The sequence below is a fragment of the Dasypus novemcinctus genome, chromosome 8 (genome assembly GCF_030445035.2).
Source record: "Dasypus novemcinctus isolate mDasNov1 chromosome 8, mDasNov1.1.hap2, whole genome shotgun sequence".
NCBI lineage: Eukaryota > Metazoa > Chordata > Mammalia > Cingulata > Dasypodidae > Dasypus > Dasypus novemcinctus.
This window is the reverse complement of record NC_080680.1, coordinates 6,061,149-6,084,184: the sequence shown is the minus strand read 5'-3', so window position 1 is coordinate 6,084,184 and position 23,036 is coordinate 6,061,149. Positions and strand designations below refer to the sequence as shown.

General features: G+C 39.1%; 1 protein-coding gene across 4 annotated transcripts in view; it reads left to right on the top strand.

Annotated features, from left to right (window-relative positions):
* LOC101421072 (serine palmitoyltransferase 1) overlaps positions 1 to 23,036 on the top strand; it is a 222,381-nt gene that overhangs the window by 52,506 nt on the left and 146,839 nt on the right. Inside the window, exon 7 of one of the 4 annotated variants that reach the window (XM_071216571.1) lies at positions 579 to 789. In XM_071216571.1, coding sequence (XP_071072672.1) covers positions 579 to 756 — 178 coding nt within the window. In that variant the 3' untranslated portion in view covers positions 757 to 789. Of the gene's footprint in view, positions 1 to 578; positions 6,642 to 23,036 lie in introns of those variants that run through there. The other 3 variants (XM_058301414.2, XM_071216573.1, XM_071216572.1) reach the window with 3 other exon arrangements.

The window sequence follows — 23,036 nt, the reverse complement described above, 5'->3', positions numbered from 1 at the left end:
TGCCTCGCTCATGCTCTGCATCTGGCCTTCCAGTCTCAGGATAAAAGCTCAGCAGCTAGCCCACTGCTTGTGCAGTGGCTGTTGGTCACTACCAAGGAATGAGTGTCTCATGGAATTAGATTCATAGATTCATATGCTTCATCCCTATAGCTTTGCCTTCGTATAAGTGAGCACCTCTCACATAGGCTGTTGAAGATACTCTGCATGCTTCTAGGGCATTACTTCTGAAATGCAGATCTGGGTGGGTGAAATACCTACAGAGCTTACACATGCCTCTGCATTGATTCCCCATTACTATAGCAGATAATGCCAAGTGGGGTTATGTCTACCCTAGAGAGTGCTCAGGGCAAGGCACGGGTATATAAGGTAAACTGTTTTTAATAACTTCCTCTAAAAAAATCACTAAGCTTTATTAGTACCAAATTAACTGATAGTGCCTATATATAGCTTGTAAACAAATGCAAACGAATCAGGGCATGAGAGGAATGTTTGTACTAATTGTGTGAGTGTCCCCCAAGAATAAGACAAAGTTCGGTCATGGTAGGCATTCTTTGTAAGATTTCTCTTTAACTCATTAGGAAACATGAAGAATTACATCCCGAAGGTATTTCCTGTGTCACCTGTTCCTGGACCCTCACGTTGACCAGGAATGTGCTGTTACAGGCCTCAGTGTCATTCAAGGATGTGGCTGTGGAGTTCACCCCGGAGGAGTGGCAGCACCTGACCCTGCCCAGAAGACCCTGTACAGGGAGGTGATGCTGGAGAACTACGGCCACCTCCTCTCTGTGGGTGAGCAATTTTGGTTTTCCATCACCTTTAAAAGTTTTTTGTAGCTTTTTGCAGTCATCCCCACCCTACTCCTTGGTAACCACTGATAGGCTTTTTGTTGTATTAGTTTCATCTTTTCTGAAATATCATAAAAATGGAATCATAGAGTGTGTATGTTGTACAATATGTGCTCTTTTTCCTCACTTCTTTTTCTTAAACTAATTATTTTGAGATTCATACATGTTTTGGGGTGTAGTAGTGGTGTCTGTTTTTATTGAAACATGGTATTCCATTTTCCGTATATAACATCATTTGTTTCCAGTTTGGTACTACATCAATAAAGCTATTGTAAACATTCAAGGGTAAGTCTATATATGTATATATGCTTTCATTTCTCTTACATAGAGATGCAGATCTGTTTTCTTGGATCTTTATGGTAAGTGTGTATGTCACCTTATAAGAAACTGCCAAGAATTTCGAGCATGTCTGTACCATTTTCATGCCCATGAGAATTCCAGTGGCTCTACACCTTCGTCACCTGTACTTGGTATTATAAAGCTTACTAACTGATTTTAAATGCTGAATTTGGTATCATTTTTATTGGGTTTTTGGTTTTATTCTTATAGGGCTAAAAATTCTTTTTCTAATGTAGATAAACTTTATAAGATATTTGTTTTCCATCTTTTCTCCCGTTTGTGGCTTGCCCTTTTTATTTCCTAAAGAATGTCTTGAGGGACAAAGTTGTTCATCTCAGTGAGGTCATAGTTTCTTTTCTTTTATGTTCCATGTGTTATTTCCCCCTATTTAAGAAATCTTTGGCCAACCCCAAGGTTACTAACATTTTTCTCCCCATCTTTTTCCTAGAAGTTTTATTTGTTTAGGTTTTGTGGTGAGATGTAGTTAATTCTATGTATGGTGTATAACGCCATGTTTGCTGCATAGACTGTTCTTTCTCCATTAACTTGCTTTGGCACCTTTGTTGAAAATTTATATATAGAACTGTTTCTGGACTCTAGTCTGTCATTCTTGATGCTTTTGGTTAATATACCTGAGTAGGAACTTTGAAATCAGGAAGGATAAGTATTCTAACCCTTTTGTTTTCTATAAAATTATCTTGGCACTTACTCATTCTTTGCCTTTCCATATAAATCTTAGAAGCATTTGGCATTTTCCCTTCATATCCTGCTGAGATTGAGATCAGTATTGCCCTTACACAGTAGATAATTTGGCAAGAATTTATAATCTAATAACATTGAGCCTTGTGATTTATGAAAAATGTGTATTTCCTTTCATATAGCTCTTTACATTTTCTTCTACAGTGTTTTGTAGTTTTTGTCTTAACCCCTACTTTGTTAGTTACATTTCCTGAACTCAATATTATTTTAAATGATGTTTGCTTTAAATTCGTTTTTTAATTGTTGGAAGAATATTGGAATACAGTTATTTATATATGGTAAATAGTAAAGCTGTGTCTTGTGGCCTTGCTAACCTCACCTACTACTTGTACTAGATGTTTTATAGATACCTTAATGAGTTTTATATGGATAGCGACATCATATGTGAGTAAAGAAATTTTTTCTTTTTCTTTTTCCTTTCCAGTCTTTTTCTTTATCGAACTTTTTAGAAGTTCCAGTATTATATTTATTGAATACAAGTGGTTAGAAGGGATGTCTTTGTCTTCTTGAGCTGAGAGTGAAAATACTTAATCATTTGCCACTAAATATGATATTAGTGTAGGTTTTTAATAGGTGACCTTTATCAGGTTAAGGAAATTCCTTAAAAATTTTTTTTTTCTAACTAATCAATAGATGTTGGCGTTTAAACTTTTTTTTTTTCTGTCTTATTGCCATCTTGTGATTTTTCTTTTTCAGATGTGAATTAAGATTGCTTTAGGAATGCTTATCTTCCATTCCTCAGTTTAGCACAATTTGGTCATATAGTTTCCTTTTTATATATTGTTGGATATGGTTTGTCAACATTATCTTAAGGACTTTGCACCTATGTTTGTGAAGGACTTTTTGTTTGTTTATTTTCTTCTATCTTTTCCTGGTTCTTTTGGCATGGTAAAGCTTGCTTCCTAATATGTATCAAAATGTGTTATCTCTTTCAGAATATTCTAAAAGAGTTTATATAGATTTAGTACTATTTCTTCCTTAGGTGTGTGATAGATTTCATCTGGGAGCAGTCTTGCCTTGTGGGAAGGATTTATTTTTATTTTTATTTTTATTTTTTTTAATGTATTTTTTATTTATTTTTAAAAGATACTTAGATTACATAAAATGTGATATAAAAAAATATAAGGGATTCCCATATGCCCCACTCCCCACACCTCCTGCTTTTTCCCACATCAACGACCTCCTTCATTAGTGTGACACATTTATTGCACTTGATGAACATATCCTGGAGCACTGCTACCAAGCATGGATCATAGTTTACATTGTAGTCTACACTCTCTCCTGCCCAGTTCTGTAGGCCAAGGCAGGATATACAATGGCCTGTATCTGTTGTTGCAATGACAGTGGGGATACACGAACTCTTGAAAATACCCCCATATTATACCTCTTTTACCCTCTCCTTTACTTCAGCACCTCTGGTAGCCACTGTCTCCACATCAATGATACAATTTCTTCATTGCTAGAATCACAGTATGTCTATAGTAGAATACCAATAAGTCCACTCTAGTCCATATTTTATTCCCCAATCCTGAGGATTCTGGGATGGTGATGCCCACTCTACCTCTAATTGAGAGGGAGTTCAATCCCATTTGGCTGATGGTTGGGACTCTCTTGTTTGCAGTTGTAGACTCTCTTGGTTTCTTGGTGTTGTGGTTGTCCATCCTCACCTCCTTGCCAGCTGTCCTGAGAGAGTCCAAAGAACTGGAAAGTAGGTGCCACAACTCTGCCAAGGCTCAGGGCCCATCAAGCACATGGAGAGCCCAGAGATTTAAGTTTCTTGGACGTACACCTACCAACTCCAGTACCAACCATAGGTTGAAATAAAGGGACAGAAGAGGCATGTGCAGAGAAGTCACATCTGAGTCCATCTTTCACATGCAGGAGCACAAACTCTAAAGTAGGGCCCACTGGCAAGGCACCAAACTCCAGAGCCATCTGCCATGACTGTAGGACCTGGGTGTCTCCAGAGCCGTCAGGTAGAATCTACTTTGGCTATCTATGAGATCCTGGTGAGACTTGCAGAAGCGTTACCTTTCTGATGACTTCCTGACTCACTTTGAAGTCTCCCAGCTGTACTCATTTTTCTTTACCCTTTCCGCCTTTTATTCAAGGTCTTTTTCCAGTTGTATCACCAGCTAGTGCTTGGTAGTAATCCCTGAGTGCCTGGGAGGCTCACCCCCAGGAGCCATGCCCCTGCTGGGGGGAAGGCAGTGCACCTATATGCTAAATTTGGCTTAGAGAGAGGCCACATTTAACCAACATGGAGGCTCCCAGGAGGCAATTCCCAGGCACTGTGGGAAGGATTTAAAGTACAGATTCAATTATTTTTAATAGATATAATGCTATAGAGGTTAGCTGTTTAATTTTTTTTTTAAGATTTATTTATTTCTCCCCCTTCCACTCCCCCCCCATTGCCCATTGTCTGTTCTCTGTGTTTATTTGGTGTGTCTTCTTTGTCTGCTTCTGTTGTCCGCGGCACGGGAATCTGTGTTTCTTTTTGTTGTGTCATCTTGTTGTGTCAGCTCTCCGTGTGTGCGGCACCATTCCTGGGCAGGCTGCACTTTCTTTTGCTATGGGCAGCTCTCCTTACGGGGCGCACTCCTTGCGCGTGGGGCTCCCCTACGCGGGGGACACCCCTGCATGGACGGCACACCTTGCGCACATCAGCACTGTGCATAGGCCAGCTCCACAGGGGTCAAGGAGGCCCGGGGTTTGAACAGCGGACCTCCCATGTGGTAGATGGATGCCCTAACCACTGGGCCAAGTCTGCCGCCTTGAATGAGCTTTGGTAGTTTATATCTTTAAAACACAGTGTATATTTTATTAAAGAGATTGAAGATCTCTGGTATGAAGATGTTCATGATATTCCCTACTTATATGGAGTATTTGTAGTGATACTCCCACTTTTATTCTTAATATTACTAATTTGTGTCTTTTTACTTAGTTTGTCTAGAGACTTGTTAAATATGTTGGTATGTGGGTATTGGTTTCTCTATTTTTCTGGCTTTTAAATTTATCTTTTCCTTTCCACTCAATTTCGGTTTCACTTGCCCTTTTCTTCCAACTTTTTTTTTTTATTGGTGGAAGCTTAGGTCATTATTTAAATCTATATATTTGACTATACCCTCTGATTTAGTTGTGTCACACAGATTTTATTATGTTATGTTGTGTTTTCATTTTCATTTAGTTCAAGGTATTTTCTTATTTCTTTTGTGATTTCTTCTTTGACCCTTAGTTAGGCTTACCTCATTAATTTTCACATGCTATTGTGTTTCCCAATTTCTTACTGTAACAGATTTTTTATGTAATTGGTTATTTGGAAAACATACCCTTTATAATTTATTGAAACTTTTGTTGGGCCCGGTGTAAAATCCTGGTGAATGTTCAATACAGGTATGAAAAGACTATTTTATTTTGTTTTTTGGATCTAGTATTCTAAAGGTACAAGTTAATTTAAATGAACAGTTAGTATTCCTCAAGTTACTCTGTATTGTTATGCTTTTACTTACTCTTACAATTATTGAAAAAGAAGTGTTGCATCCAAGTATAAGTGTGCGTTTATCTTTTTTTAAATTGTTTCAGGAATTCATTATTAAACTTTGTGTGCTAGATTTTGTTGTATTCCTTTATATTTGGGGACATTTTTCTGGGATTTAGTAAATTACTTCAAATTAGTTTGAGCCTTGCAGACTTGCTTTTGAGATTTGTTTTATTGGGGTCAGGGCATATTCTAGTCTAAAACTAATTTGGTCCCTCTACTAAAGCAGAATTCACTTAGGGAGCAGAGTACCCTGTCTCTTGAACATTATGCTGTCTTTCGACTCTTTTTAAACTTCCCACCTAAGTGTGCATTGTGGATTTTTCAATCTACTGCTTTCTCTTTCTGTAACATCAGGTAATTTCTTTATGTGCAAGCACAGTTCTCAACCAGAGATTCAAGGTGACCCTTCTATAGATGGCAGGAACTCTAACTCAGTAAAGTTCTTTTCTCTCTGGTATTTTTTTTCCCACAAATTTTAGTAGTTTTGGAGTCCCTGACCTCCTAGTTTTGTCTTCTCAATTTACTGATTCCTTCAGACTCTGTTTTGGTTTCACCTTTTTGTGCTGTGGCCTGAAACCTATTTTTTCCCCTCATTTCTCTAGGATTACTATCTGTAGTTACCATTTTCTGGTGTTACTCCATCATGACAAGAAGTGGAAGTTTCTATTCAGTCCCTTTTCTAAAGTCTAATACATGTGGCTCTGTATTTAAGACTTTGATTAATTGTGAATTTGAGGTTAAGGAGATCCCCTCTGAGTGTCAGGAAAATGTTTTTGTGTCATCTCTGCAAAGAAGGTTTCAAATGAACAACTTTGTTGTGCCACTCCTGGAACTGTGCTGCCTTTCACACCAGAATCATAGGAGCCCATGCAGTGGGCCCAAAACCAAAATTATATCCCATTTACAGGGTATGGTTACACAAAACGAGAAGTGATCTTGAAGGTGGAACAAGGAAAAGATTCATAGTTATCAGAGAATGGATTTCAAAACAGGTGCTTCCCAGGTGAGTTATTAAATCCTGGCAGAAGGTATCTAGGGGAAATCAGATCCAAAGTGGTCATGTTAGAGGTGGTACTATGAAATATTTTTCAGCATTCTCTATTAGAGGCCATATAAATGTGTAAGTTAGGAAAGAATGTGTCTAATAATACGTGTAAGGAGAAATTTTAATAGAAGAAAGAGAGTACAGATTTTTTCATCTTTCTGAACTGAGAGACTGAGTATATCATTTAAAGTTGACAAATGAAATAATAGAGTTATATTTTACTGTGAAAAAAAAAACTGAGGAAGATTATAAAAGCAATAAGATTGTGGATTAAGATTTGGAAGGGAGAGAGAAGAAACTGTCTGATATAGATAGAGACCTAAATAATAATTTGGGATGTTTGAAGTAAAAAAATAGTAAATTGGTAAAGAATAACAAAAACTCTGCATGGATCATTTATTTAAATATTCGTCCAGGTTGAATTCAGGTTATAAAACATTAAATGAGGAAGGTGCCATTTTAATAATGTTAAAGGAGACCATATAAAAAGGAGATATAAAAGTTTTAAATATTTGCTCCAAGTAAATTAAGATTCATAAAACAAGACCTGTATACAAGAGACATGGAGACACATAAAATGTAGTACACCTTGATATGTCTCTCTGATATCAAACCAGAACCATTCGAAAATTACTGATAGTCCAGCAGATATAAAGAGCACGTTTTATAAAGTGATAGTCATACATAACTATACATGTCTTTCAGACTCTACAATCAAAGAGTAAAACTTATAATTTACTAAAATTCACATTTACTAATGTGAAGTTTCAGCTAAAAATAAATCTTTAAGTTCCAAAGAAAACAGAAATATCAGATTTTAGTAAACCTTGAAATTGCAAACAATAAAAGAAAATGAAAACTTCTCTATCTGGGTATGAAAAATAAATACCTATTTTTAAAAATCTATTGGCGTGAGGATCCTAGTTTGCAGAAATCAAGGAAATTATGAAAATGAAAAACTATTACTTAGTGCTTCAGGCGAAGCAGTGCTTAGAGGAAAATTTGTATTCTCGTACACTTATTTAAAAATAAAAGTTTAAAAAGAAGACTAAGAAAGCAGAAGAAATAAGATGAAAGTAGAAATTAATGAGTTGGAAAACTACAGTGGTATAAATAATCATTATCCACTTGCTCAGAATAAAAAATATATTAGCAATTTAAAAGATCTAAATAAATGGGATACTATACTAAAATAAATAAGCTGTAGCTAATCTAAATTAGAAAAATGAGAGACACTACTAAGGAATAACTGTGCAGATATATATAATAATAGAGTAGGATAAACATTTGGAAATTAATGAAAAACATGCAAGATATCTAAATAGAAATGTATAAAAACTATAAGAGGCTTTAAATAAACCTTAGAGGGATATACCATGTATTTAGATAGGGTATTTATAAACGGAGTATAATACCAAACAAAAATCCTATTTTTGTGTATGTATATGTGAAGCTTGGCAAGCTGATTTGACAGTTTGCATAGCAGTGAAAAGGCTCAATGATAATTAAAAAATTTTTTTCGAACCAATTGTTGTGAAAAGTATTGATAAACCATATAGTCGTTCTAAACTTTTTTTTGTTCCATGGACCCCTTTGCAAGTCAGGTGAAAACCACATACCTCTTATTAATTCCACACTATACTGTGTATTATTTAATAAATATATCACACCCACACCAACACATCCCACAAGAATAATGTGTTTTTGAATTTCAATTCAAGCTCATGGACTCCTTGTTAAGAACCACCGATCTAGAGTATACAGTCAAAGGCATTTGGTATAATCAGAGTTGTGCGTTCATTACTTTAATCAATATTAAAGCCTTTTCATTACATACATGTACAAAAGAACAAAACTTTTAACCCTTAGTAGTCACTTCTCAATCTGTGTATCCTTCCCTTGCCATATATAACTGCTAATCTATTTCCATCTCTATACTTTATTTGTATTTAAATTTTATGTAGATAGAGTCAAATAATATGTAGTATTTTTGTCTAGATGCTTTCACTTGGCACACTTCCTTTTTCAATTGTATTTTTGCCCAAATATCACACTGATATTGACATCTTGTAACGTTAATGTACACTTGTTCTGTTTCAGGGAAAAACGTTCTTACATAGGCAGTTTTAACCATACTCATTTTTTACAAGAGTTCACTATGCCACACAGTTTTATGTTTCATTGTTTAGTTTTCCTTATAGTGATATCCACAACCTTAAACTTTCCCTTTTCACTCACAATCATATCCAAATATTAGTGCTGCTAATTACACATATGCGGTCACCCCTCGGGCTGAAGAGTGGTTTGCTGGCCTGGCGGGGGAGCAGCCGTGGCAGGCCAAGCCGCTGCCCCCATAATAGGGTGGCTGGTCGGACTCACTGCCACCCCTGAAGGGAGCTCGGCATGGGCGCAGAGTGCCCTCGAGTCTCCCCTTCTCGGCAGCCATGCTTCCGCGGCCGCCTCTCCTCCCGGATGGCGCCACACGATGCCTGTGGGGCGGCACCCTTCTTCTTCCTTCTCCCTGCGCAGGCGCAGGGCAAAAAATTCCAGTCTGCCCTTTTCCCCTCCCCCGACAGCAGCAACAGCCAGGCATGGGTGGAAAAATCCAGTCTGCCCTTTTCCCCTCCCCCGACAGCAGCAACAGCAAGGCGTAGGCGGAAAAATCCAGTCTGCCCTCCACCCCAGCAACAGCAGCCACCAATCCCTAAACCCTGCCCCTTCCCCCAGCAACAGCGACAGCCAATCCCTAACCACCACACCTCCCCCCGTCCAGTACCGCTCACTGACCTTTCGCCGGCAACCAATCAGAACAGGGCAGGGCTTCGACCAATCAGCCTTCTCCAGCCCCTATAAAACTGTTGCCTCTCCCTCAATAAAGTGGACTTGCGTGTTTACCTTGTCTCCGCGGTAGTTCTTCTGCCGTGCGCCCTGCAGTCCTGAGAGCCCCCGACAAGGGCCTGGCCTCCCTTGTCCCCAGTTCGTCGCCTGCTTCTCTGGGCGACCCCTTCGTCGCCTGCTTCTCCGGGTGACCCCTTCGTCGCCGGCTTCGCCGGGCGACCCTGTCAGCCGAACCGCGCAACCCCTGTGAGACCGATCCCTCGTCTGCTGCCGGACCGACCCCTCGTCCCAAGTGGGACCGAACCCTCGTCCCAAGCGGGACCGACCCCTCGTCCAGAGCTGGACCGACCCCTCGTCCGCAGCCAGACCCCACTTCTACCGACCGAGCAAGCCACCGCACACATACAGTGATATGCTTTCACCATTTCTGGTCATTTCTACACATTTAAAAGCAATCTTTTTACCAATTCCGCACAGATTAAATCTCAGCTTTCTATTCTTTAGTCTCCTCTTTCTGACTACCTATATTCTAGCTATTAACTCCATGGGTTTTCTTATTATATTTAGTTCATAATAGCAAAGCCATATAATATTTGTCTTTTTATGTGACTTGCTTCATGTAACATAATGTCCTTCACGTTCATTCATGTTGTCACATGCTCCACAACTTCATTTCTTCTCATAGCTGGATTATAGTCCATTATGTACATATGCTACTATTTACCCCTTCATCAGTTGTTGGACACCTGGGTTTTTTCCATCTTTTGGCAATTGTGAATTATGCCACTGTGAACATCAGTGTGCAGATGTCTGTTCATGTCACTGCTCTCAGTTCTTCTGGATATATGCCTAGTGTTATGGAAGATCAATATTTCATTGCCTTAGGAACCTCAAAACAAACTTCCCACAGTAGCTGTACCATTCTGAGTTCCCACCAACAGTGACTAAGTATTCCTTTCTCTCCACATCCACTCCAGCACTTGTAGTTTTCTGTTTAATAGTGACCATTCTAATAGGTATGAAATGATATTTTAGTTCTGATTTGCATTTCCTTTATAACTAGTGATGTTGAAAATTTTTTCATGTGTATTTCTTCCATTTTTCTTCTTTGGACAAATATCTATTCAAGTCTTTAGCCCATTTTTTAATATGGTCATTTGTCTTTTTATTGTTGCGTTGTTGATCTTTTTTATCTTATGAATATTAAGCCTTTTTCAGATACATGATTTCCACATATTTTCTCTCATTGATGAGGCTGATTTTTCACCCTCTAGACAAAATCCTTTGAGGAACAAAAGTGTTTAATGTTGAAAACATCCCATTTATCTATTTTTTCTTTTGTTGCTCATGCTTTGGGTGTAAGTTTTAAGAGACCCCCACCTACTACAAGATCTTGAAAATGTTTCCCTGCATTATCTTCTAGGACTTTTATGGTCCTTGTTTTTATGTTTAGGTCTCTGATCCATTTTGAGTTGATTCTTGTATTGGATGAGAAATAGGGGTCCTCTTTCATTCTTTTGATTATAGATATCGAAGAGACTATTCTGTCCCAGGAAGATAGGCTTGTCAACATCTGTTGACCATACAAATGTGGGTCTATTTCTGAATTCTCAATTTGATTCCATTGATTGATGTGTCTGTCTAATGCCAAAACCATGCTGTAATGACCACTGTAACTTTGTAATACACTTCAAGGTCAGGAAGCATGAGTCCTCTGACTTGACTCTTCTTTTTTAGGATATTTTTACTATATGGGGCCTCTTTCCCTTCCCAGTAAATTTGGTAATTGACTTTTCTATTTCTGTAAAATAAGCTTTTAGAATTTTGATTCTAACTGTGTTGAATCTATAAATCAGTTTGGGTAGAATTGATATGTTCATGATATGTAGTCTTCTAATCCATACACACAGAATTTCCTTCCATTTGATTGAGTCTTTGATTCCTTTAGCAGTGTTTTGTAGAATAAAGGCCCTTTTCATCCTTTGTTAAATTAATTCCCAGATAATCTTTTTGTTCTGTTCTAAATGGATTTTTTTTCTAGATTGCCCCCTCAGATTGTTCATTACTAGTGTATAGAAACATTACTGATTTTTGTGTGTTGCTCTTATATCCTCCCACTCTGCTGAACTCTTTTATTAGCTCTAGTAGTTTTGTCATAGATATTTTAAGGTTTTCTAAGTATTAGATAATATCATTTGTGAATACTGAGAGTTTACTTCCTGTTTTCTAATTTGGATGCGTTTTCTTTTTCTTGCTTAATTGCTCTAGCTAGACCTTCTAGCACAATGTCGAATAACAGTGGTGACATTGGGCATCCTCGTCTTGTTCCAGATCTTAGAGGGAAAGCTTTCCATCTTTCACCATTGAGGATGATGTTAACTGTGGGTTTTTCATATATGCCTTTTATCATGTTGAGGAAATTTCCTTCTAATCCTATCTTTTGAAGTGTTTTTATTAAGAAAAGACACTGCATTTATGTGGAATCTAAACCCCCTCTTGATGTAGAGGGGGACTGGACATCACCACCCCATGTCCACAAGATGGAGGAATAAAGTATGAGTTAGAGTGGACACACTGGTGTTCTGGTGGGGAAATATTGTGATTAGTAAGGGAAGAAATTGTAGTAGTGATGGAAAGGGTGGCCATGGTGGCTGCTGATGGTCAGAAGAGGGAAGAAGAGATAGGGTATGGGGACATTTTCAGGATTTGGAGTTGTCCTGCAGGGACCGATGCTGGATATTGTGTGTCCTGTCATGGCCCACTGGCTGTACTGGGGTAGAGTGTGGACTAAAATGTGGAACACTGTCCATGTGCTGCAGCGGTGCTCCAGAATGTATTCACCGGGTGCAGTGGATGTGCCACAATGATGGAAGAGTTTGTTGATGTGGGAGGGGTGGCTTGGGTGGGGTGGGGGGTATATGGGGACGTCATATTTTTTGAATGTAACATTTAAAAGAAAATAAAGAAAAAAAATAAAATTAAAAAAAAATAATAAAAAAATGCCCTTTCTATGTCAGTTGAGATGATCATGTGTTCTTTCCCCCTTTGATTTGTTAATGTAGTGTTTAATGGATTTTCTTGTGTTGAATCACCTTTGCATAACAGGAATAAAACTGACTTGATCATGGTGTGGTGTATAATTTTTTTCTCTATTTTATTTTTTTAGGAGGTACTGGGGTTTAACCCAGGACTTTGTATATGGAAAGCAGGTGCTTAACTACTGAGCTATATCCACTCCCCTCTAATTCTTTTAATATGCAGTTGGGTTAGATTTGAAAGTATTTTGAGAATTTTTGCATCTATGTTCATTAGAGAACTGTAATTTTCTTTTCTTATGGTATCTTTATCTGGCTTTGGTATTAGGATGATGTTGGCTTCATAAAATGAGTTGGGTAATTTTTCCTGCTTTTATTTTTCAGAAGAGTTTAAGTAGGATTGGTGTTAATTGTTCATGTGCATGATAGAATGCACTTGTGAAGTCCTCTGTTCCTGGACATAGGGAGATTTTTGATGACTAATTCGCTCTTCACTTATGATTGGTTTGTTGAGTTCTTATATTTCATGTAGAATCACTGCATTGTTTGTGTATTTCTATGAATTTGTCCATTTTATCTGGATTTTCTAGTTTGCTGGCATACGGTTTCTCATAATGTCCTCCTATTATCCTTTTTTATTTCTGTGGGGTCATTTGTAATGTCCCCTTCATTCCTGATTTTATTTATTTGCATCTTCTCTTTTTTTTTTTTCATTGTCTCACTAAAGGCTTGTCTGCTTTATTGATCTTCTCTAAGAAAGAGCTTTTTTTGTTCATTTCTCTTTTATTTTTTGTTCTCAATTTCACTTATTATTGGTCTATTCTTTGTTATTTCTTTCTTTCTGCTTGCTTTGGGATTTTGGGATTGGTTCTTTTTTTCTTTTTTTTCCCCTAATGTCTTAGTCAGACAAAGGAATACAAAATAGCAGAAATATGTTGGATTTCATAAAGGGTATTTATTTGGGGTAGAAGCTTACACTCACCTGGTCATAAAGCATAAGTTACTTCCCTCTCTCTGAAGTCTGTTGCCACGTGTTGGAGCAGGATGGCTGCCGCCCTCTGCCAGGGTTCTTGCTTCCTGGGTTCCTCTCCTCCCGGGGCTTGTTTTTCTCCACACTCAGCTGCCCTGCTTGTTCCACAAGGCCAGTTGTGGACTATCAGGCAGCTGGCTCTGTCTCCTTCCCCAGGGCCGATTTATCTCTGGGCTCACCTGCTTAGCTCCTCTGTGTGTTTACTTCCTGGGCTCCAGCTCAAAAAACTCCAACTCCCTTCCCTGCAGTGTAGTTTTCTCTGTGAGTCTCTGTGAGTTCCTGCCCACCACTACTGATGAGGCCCAATCAAAGCCTTAATCATTATTTAATCAAGTAAAAGTGAAACCTCTGAATCCAATGCCTAGAAGAAAAGACCAGTTCACAAACATAATCTAATATCTATTTTTGGTATTCATAAATAATGCCAAACTGCTACATCTAGTTAGGTGTTTGATTTTAGCTCTTTCTTCTCTTTTAATATAGGCATTTAGGGCTATAAATTTCCCTCTCAGCACTGCCTTCACTTTATACTGTAAGTTTTGCAATATTTTGTCTTCGTTTTCATTCGTCTTGAAATATTTGCTAATTTTTCTTGCAATTTCTTCTTTGACCTATTCATCGTTTAGGCAAATGTTGTTTACAGTTCGTATATTTGCAAGTTTTCTCCTTTCCTTCCTATTATTGATTTCCAGTTTCATTGCATTATGATCACAGAAGGTGCTTTATATAACTTCAATCATTTTATGTTTCTTGAGACCTGCCTGCCTTGTGACATAACATCTGTTCTATCCTGAAGAAAGATCCTTGAGCACTTGAGAATGTATGCCCTTTTGATTTGGGATGCAGTGTTCTGGATTTGTCAAGTTCAGCTTGTTTATCATATTGTTCAAGTTCTCTCTTTTCCTATTGATCCACTGTCTAGTTCTACCTACTGATATGAATGGCATGTTGAAGTCTCCAGCTCTTATTGTTGAGGTGTCTGTTTCTTCTTTCAGTTTTGCCAGAGTTTGCCTCATGTATTTTGGAGCATCCTAGTTAGGTGAATAGATTTTTATGACTGTTACTCCTTCCTGGTGGATTGTGCTTTTTATTAAAATATACTGGCCTTCTTCATATCATCACTGTTTTGCATTTAAAGTCTATTTTGACTGACACCAGTATAGCTATCCCTGCCCTCTTTTTGGTTACTGTTTGCATGAACTACCTTTTTCCAATCTTTTATTTTCAGCCTGTTTGTGTATTTGGGTCTAAGGTGAGTTTCTGGCAGGCATCATATGGATGGTTCTTCTTTTTTTTATCCATTTTGTCAGCCTAAATCTTTTGATTGGGGAGTTTAATCCATTAACATTCAATGTTATTACTGTAAAGGCTTTACTTTGCCATTTTATCCTTTGTTTTTCATATGTCATATCTTATTTTTGTCTGTCTTTTTACCCTTTTTGTTGCCTTTTCTGATAGTCTTCACTTCTGCACTCTCTTCCAAAGTTTCTCTCCTGTCTTTTCCTTTGGAGTTGCAGAACTCCCTTTCATGATTACTGCAGATCCTTATTGTTTACAAACTGTCTTAGCTTCTGTTTATCTTTGAGTATTTTAAATACACCTTCATATTTGAAGGACGATTTTACCTGGTAAAGATTCTTGGTTGGTAGTTTTCAGTATCTTAATTATAGCAAACCATTGCCTTCTTGCTTCCCTGGTTTCTGATGAGAAATCCACACTAAGTCTTACTGGGTATCCCTTATATGTGATGGTTTACTTCTTCCTTGCTGCTTTCAGAACTTTATTTTTGACATTTGACATTCTGAATAATTTGTCTCAGAATAGGTCTATTTGGATTAATTCTGATTGGAATACACTATACTTCTTGGACACATATTCATCATGTCTTTGATGGGAGTTTAGAAATTTGGGGCATTCTTTCCTCAAGTACTTTTTATGTCCCTTTTCCCTTCTCTTCTACTTCTAGAACTCCCATAAAACATATATTGTTGTGTATTGTGCTATCATTCAACTCCCTGAGCTCCTACTCAAGTTTTTCTATTCTTTCCTCTCTTTGTTCTTCCATCTTTTCAATTCCACCTGTTCTGACTTCTGCATCACTGGTCCTTTCTTCCATGATTTCACATCTGCTATTTTATGCCTCTGTTGTATTTTTAATCTCACCTATTGTGTTTTTCATTCACATAAGCTCTATTTTTCTATTTACTTTTTAAAATTCTTCTTTGTGCCTACCCTGTCTTTTTAATGTCTTTTCTTTCTTTCTTTAGCTGTACTGTCCTTCAACTCCTTGATTTGATTTTGAAGATTTATATGAATATCATTGATTAGTTGTTTCAAACCCTGTATCTTAATTTGGAGCTTGGATTTGTTCCTTTGCCTGAGCCATCATATCAGTGGTCATCTCAGGCTGTGCTGGCTGCTTGTGCTCGAGACTGGCCCATCTGGAGCAGAGCCAGCGAAGGGGGAGCGGGCAGGTGCAGGGCTTTCTGACCGTTAACTAGGAAACCACAGTTATCAACTGTGGTTGATATATTCTTATACCAATATTCTTCTGATATCTCTGCCCGAAACCAAATATTGTGATTTAATTTTGTTATAATCAAAGTTGCTCTATGACTACCTCTGCCCTGACCTTAATCAATTTGAATTTAGCTTAAGGTTATTTGGCACAAAACACAGTCTGCAGGGCTCGTATTTTTAGAAAGTTACAAACCTTCCTAGCATACTACCTGCTTCCCTTCTCTTCTCTTCTTAACTTGTGGGGGTCTATTTCCTTGTGCAGCATTTTCTGCTTTAAACTGAAATGCACTTTTAAAAATTGGTGACTTTCAGACCACCAGCAAGATGGCGGTGGAGTAAGGAGCTCCTAGAGTCAGCTCCTGCTGCAGAGCAGTTAGCAAACACCCAGATCTCTCTGGAGGTGCTGAAGCACCTGACTGGGGACTCCAGGAGGCCAGAAAAGCGTCCGGCAATGTCCTTGGGGGAGTGGAAGGAGGAGATGCCCGTCTGCAGAGAAGACTCGTAAGTAGAGGCTCCTCGCCCCAGAGGCTGTTGCCCATCCTCCACTGGAGGCACAAGCCACCTCGGGATCTGTTCTGCAACTGGGATTGAAAGCTCCACTTCCCAAAAACAGGGGAGGAAGAGACCGTTAGGGACCAACTTCAGCTACTGATAATTCAATGGGCTAAATTATAATCCTGAGAACAGCTAAAGTTTGATCCTGTCCAAGTCAATAAGAGGCCGGGAGCTGCCATCTTAACTCCACACCTGGCATGAGGGGAAGCAGGGCGGGCTGAGATTCACAGTGCACGTGGGGACTGGCTTCTTCCCATCCAGGTCAGATTGCAGCTCTGGCCTAGGCCCCAGCACCACCTCCAGCAGGGAGGAAGCTGCAGGGACCTGCGCCAGCCTCTCTGGGAAATTACTGGCCGAGCCGTGGAGGTCAGTGATTATCCTACTCTGGTGGCACGAACCACCCCAGGAGCTGCTCTGTGGCTGGAATTGGAAGCTCCATTTACCAAAAACAAGGGAGGAAGGTACAGTTGGCTGCCGATTTCAGCTACTGGTAGGTAGACTTGGCTGGCTAAAATATAACCCTGGGAACAGCAGGGGTGTGAATCTGCCCAAGTCCGAAAGAGACCGGTGTCCATGATTTTGACTCCGCCCTCAGCCTGAGGGGAAGCCAGGCTTACCAAAATTCACAGTGACCATAGGAACTGGTTTCTTTCACCCAGATTGGCCTGCAGCTCTAGAGGAGGCTTCAGTCCCAACTCTGAGGATCCCTGCACCAGCACATACTGGTAATGGCAGGTATCTATGGCTGGCACAGACTGAAAATTGGAAGTCTACCAGGGCATGTGTGGTCATCTTGGACCCACACTGCGTGAATTGCTGCCCACACCTGCAGCTCCATCCCCCCCTCCCCAGGCAGGGGAGAAAGGGATGTGAAGCTTCATCAGTCTTTCTGGGCAACTACAGTCGAGGCCTGCACTTGGATTATTCCACACAGCTGTGATTCTGTCCCTACCCCTGGCAAAGGAGAAAGTTGGAAGAAGCTTCATTGGTCCCTGCACAATGAGGGCAGCTTGAGCCTCCACAGATTCCAGCACCATCTACATGCTTGGCTCTTACTACACAACCAGCAAGGGAGAAAAGGCAGGAAGCCCTAAACTAAAGAGAAAAACTGCGCTGAGAATACTCTAAAAGAATACTCTAAGCAGACTTGACCCAGTGGTTAGGGCATCCGCCTACCACATGGGAGGTCTGCGTTTCAAACCCCGGACCTCCTTGACCCATGTGGAGCTGACCCATGCGTAGTGCTGATGTGCTCAAGGAGTGCCCTGCCACACAGGGGTGTCCCCCGTGTAGGGGAACCCCATGTGCAAGGAGTGCGCCCTATAAGAAGAGCCACCCAGCACGAAAGAAAATGCAGCCTGCCCAGGAATGGTGCCGCACACACAGAGAACTGATGCAGAAAGATGACACAACAAAAAGAGACACAGATTCCCAGTGCCACTGATAAGGATAGAAGTGGTCACAGAAGAACACACAGTGAATGGACATAGAAAGCAGACAACTGAGGTGGAGGGGGGAGGGAAGAGAAATAAATAAAAAATGAATCTTTAAAAAAAAAAACTCTAGTAAGCCAGATGTACATGCGAAGTCACCAACAAAAAATTACAATCCACATCAAGAAACAGGAAGCTATGGCCCAGTTAAAGGAACAAGATAAGCTTCCAGAGGACATAAAGGAGTTGAGACAACTAATGATAGATGTTCAAACAAATCTCCTTAATAAACTCAATGAGATGGCTGAAGAGATTAAGGATATTAAGAAGACACTGAATGAGCACAAAGAAGGATTTGAAAGCATAGAAAAATAGCAGATCTTATGTGAATGGAAGGTGCAATAAATGAATTTTAAAAATATAGGAATCCTATAATAGCAGATTAGCAGATTTGAGAGCCAGAAGAAAGGATTGGTTTGCTTTAAGAAATGGCCTCTGAAAGTGAACATACAAAAGAATAGATGAAGAAATTATGGGAAAAAATTGAGCAAGGCCTCAGGGAGCTAAATGGCAGCAAAAGATATGCAAACATATGTGTCATGGGTGTCCCAGAAGAAGAAGAGAAGGGAAAAGTAGCAGAAGGAATATTTGAAGAAATAATGTTAGAAGATTTCCCAACCCTGTTGAAGGACATAGATATCCATGTCCAAGAAACACGGCATACTCCCATCCAAAAAAACCTGAATAGACCAACTCTGAGACACATACTAATCAGAATGTCAAATGTCAAAAACAAGGAGAGAATTCTGAGAATAGCAAGAGAAAAGCAATGCATAACATATAAGGGCTATCCAAAGAGATTAAGTGCTGATTTCTAACTAGAAACCACGGAAGCAAGAAGACAGTGGTATGATATATTTAAGATAGAACAAGAGAAAAACTTCCAGCCAAGAATCTTATATCCAGCAAGACTTTCCTTCAAAAATGAGGATGAGATTAGAATATTCACAGATAAATAGAACCCGAGAGACTTTCTAAGCAAGAGACCAGATTTTCAGGAAATACTGAAGGGTATGCTAGAGCCTGAAAAGAAAAGACAGGAGAGAGGGGCCTGGAAGAGAGTCCAGAAATGAAGATTATATCAATAAGAGTAACTAAATGTGTCAAAAGCATGATGAAAATAAAATATGACAGATAAAACTCAGAAAGGAATAAACTTAACCAATGATGTAAAGCAATTATATTCAGAAAACTGCAACTCAATGTTAAAAGAAATCAAAAAGGCCTAAATAACTGGAAGAAGATTCCATACTCATGGATTGGAAGACTAAATATCATTAAGGTGTAAGTTCTACTCAAATTGATATACAAATTCAATACAATCCTGATAAAAATTCCACAAGTATTAAAAAAAATTTTTGAAAACACAATCATCCAATTTATTTGGAAGGGTAAGGGGTCTTGAATAGCTAGAAACATCACAAAAAGGAAAAGCAAATCCTCATCTCCAGACTTTAAATCGTATTACCTAGCTACAGTGAAAAAAACAGCATGGTACTGGCATAAAGACAGACACATAGATCAGTGGAACCAAATTTATGGTTCAGAAACACACCCTCACAGGTATGGTCAACTGATTTTTGACTAGCCTGTCAAACTCACACAGCTCAGGCAGAACAGTCCTCAATAAATGTTGCTGCAAGAATTGGATTTCTATAGCTGAAAGAAGGAAAGAGGACCCCTATTATACACTTTATCCAAAAATTAACTCAAAATGGATCAAATAACTAAAAATAAAAGCAAGAACCATAAAACTCGAAGAAGAAATTGTGGGAAAATATCTTCAAGACCTGTGGTAGGTGGTGAATTCTTAAAGGAGATAAGAAGAGGACTGAGATTGACTACTGATATTTAATGTACCTAGACATTTTAATTAGCTTTACTGTAAAAGTGTGAAAATGTATAAAGTGGATGGTAACACATAGTGAGTAGCAGCTAGTTTATAAATGGGGATATGACTGAAAATGGCAGTCTAGGTATATAAATGCCAATTGACAGGACGCTAGAGCATAATTTAGGAACTGAATAGCACAGTAAACCAAGAGGTAGATGAGAATTGTGGTTGATGGTACAGATGCAAGTGTCCTCTGTGAGCTAGAGCAAATGTACATCACTACTGCAGAGTGTTGGGAATGTGGAGAAGCATGGGAAAAATACAGCTGGAGTGACCTATGGACTGTGGTTAATGGTAATAATATAATATTCTTGCATCTATGTGAAAGATGTACTGTGTTGTTAATGAGGCAGTATGGAAAATGTGAGCCAAATATACACTATTACATGGTAACAATCAGGTGATATTATCTGTAGCAAATGTTCCACCACAGTGTGGTGTGTGATGGACAATCAGGTGATATTATCTGTAGCAAATGTTCCACCACAGTGTGGTGTGTGATGGTGGGGTGTTGTTTGGGAATTCTGCACATGTGCATGATTGTTTTACAAGTTTACAACTTTTGTCATAAAAAATACATTTAAAAAATAATAATAGGGTGGATTGGGGAAAAACACATCAAATGTAAGATAAGGACTATGATTAGTAAGATTTTGACAGTATTCTTAATTTGTAACAAACATCTCATGACAATGCAAGGTATTGGTGGAGGGTTGATGTATGGGACTCCTGTATGTTGTCATTCATATTTGCTTTGTAAGTTGACAACTTTTACTATACACATAATTGTGTATGTTGATACATAAATGAACTAAAGATAGTAATAATAGGGTTGGTTGGGAGAAAAATATTTTGGTTAGTAGTAATATTTTGACAATGGTCTTTAATCATTAGTTAAAAAGGTTTAACAAAAATGCAAGTTATTGGTGGTATGGTGAGTTATCAGAGTCCTGTATGATGTTATATATGTTTGTTTTGTAAATTCACAACTATTATTATACATTTATTGTTCATATATATTTATGTATGAGTAATATATTTCAGTAATTGATTTTTTTAAAAATTGGTGAATTTCACTCAATTTTCCCGATGATTTGTTGGTTTTAAAATACTTACGATGGGAGCAGATATAGCTTGAATGATTGAGCACCTGCTTCCCATGTATGAGGTTCTGGTTTCAATCTCCAGTACCTACTAAAAACAAATGAAAAAACCAACTGTCATTGAGAAGCAGATGTAGCACAGTGATAGAATGCCTGCTTCCCATGTATGAGGTCCTGGGGTCAATCCCCAATACCTCCTAAAAAAAATGTATATGTATGTGTGTGTTTGTGTGTATATTGACACACACATATATACATTTATGTTGTTTCAGGTGATAAATGCGATATTTTGTTCTAAACCTATATACAAATATCATAAAATATTTTGAATCTCATCTTTATCAAGAAGGATTTTTTATATTATGTAAATGTAGTGGCAGTTCTCTATTATGGAAATTGCTTGTAGCTCCGTGGAACAGACTCAGACTTGTTCTTTGCACATTGTAGTGTTTTCTTTTCTGGAACCCTTTCTCCTTCACTTGCATCCGACAAACTCCTGCTCATCCATCTCTTGTTGCAGATGCCTCCTCTTCTGTGCAGCCCTCCCTGCCTCCTGCCAGTAGCCTGAGGCTCCTTCCTGGCCCTCCATTTCCCCGCAGTCTGCACACATCCCCGTCACCCCCTGTGTCGCTCTGATCCATGCTTGATTGTGTGACTCTCTCCCCAGGTGACTGTGGCATGGCCCTTCTGTGCCCTTCCTGGCCCGGGGCTTCGTTTTCTTCAGAGCAGGCTGAATACACTTGGCTTTCTGAATGAGTGGACTTGGTGGGATCGGAGGCGGCTGCTGCCTCGAGAGACTGAAGGTGCTCAGAGAACCCTCATTCCTCGCTGGCCCCGCCGTGCCCTCTGCCTCATGGGGCGTGGTGCTGGGCACCCTCAGCCTGGCCCTCGTCTTCCTCCTCTCTGCCCCCACCTGCTTCCCACACCTTCCACCCAGCAAGGCCCTTCTGTTTCACGAACAAGCCATGTTTGCATTTTCTCCTCAGTCTTCACTTAGGCTGTTCCTTTTCACAGGGAATGAATCCTCTTCCCTGATGCTAAGCTATTTTTAAAACCATTTTTAATAATTCTAGATTTACAGAAGAGTTGGAAAGAGCCTTCAGTCAGCTTCCTTTGACACCAATTTGTCTTATGTAACCATGGTACGTTTTGTCAATACTAAGAAATTAATGTTGCTACAATACTGTTCACTAAACCACAGACTTCATTCAGATTCAGCCGGGCTTTTGATTAGCATACTTCTCCTGTTCCAGGATCAATCCAGGACACTGCATTGCATTCACTTCTCACAGGCTCCTTCGTTTTTTCTGGTCTGTGACAGTTTTTCAGGCTTTTCCTCTCTGTGAGGGCCTTGACAGTTTTGAAGAGTACTGGTCAGATAGATTTTAAAAAGTCCTTTAATCTGGATTTGTTTGATCTTTTCTCACAAATTAGGCTAGAGTTAATAGTTTTGGGGAAAAATTGGGCAGATGTGAAGAGCCCTTTTCATCACATCATTTTAGAGACACATTGCATCAGCATGACCTTTCTGTGCTATCAATTTCCCCCATTATTTTCATCCTTGTAGGAAGTGTGGTGCTATCACTTGCATACTTCTGTCAGTCCTTATGAGTCCAAACCATTTATGAGAATGCAAAATAACTTGCAAAAATAAAGGGCAACGTGGAGTAAACATTGCATGTTGTAGAACATATTCAACTTCCGATCCATCCGTGGGGACTCACGGGCAGAGAGCATTTGCTATGAGAGGCTGACGGTGACCTTGATCTCCCAGTCAAGTAGTGTGGTCCAGGTTTCTCCACTGTCAAGTTGCTTCTTTCCTCTGTCCCTCTCTGTTGTTTGGAAACATGTCGCTAAGTCACTACTTGAGGGTGATGGACAGAGGAGGAAGGGACTAAGCCCCATCTCTTGGAGGAAGGAGAATCTGTATAAATATTTGGTATCCTCCTATAAGTAAGATTTGTCTCTTCACTACATTTATTTTTGTTTGCTTGCTTCTTTTTGTATTTCATCTGTTGGATTCAGAGATATTTATGTCT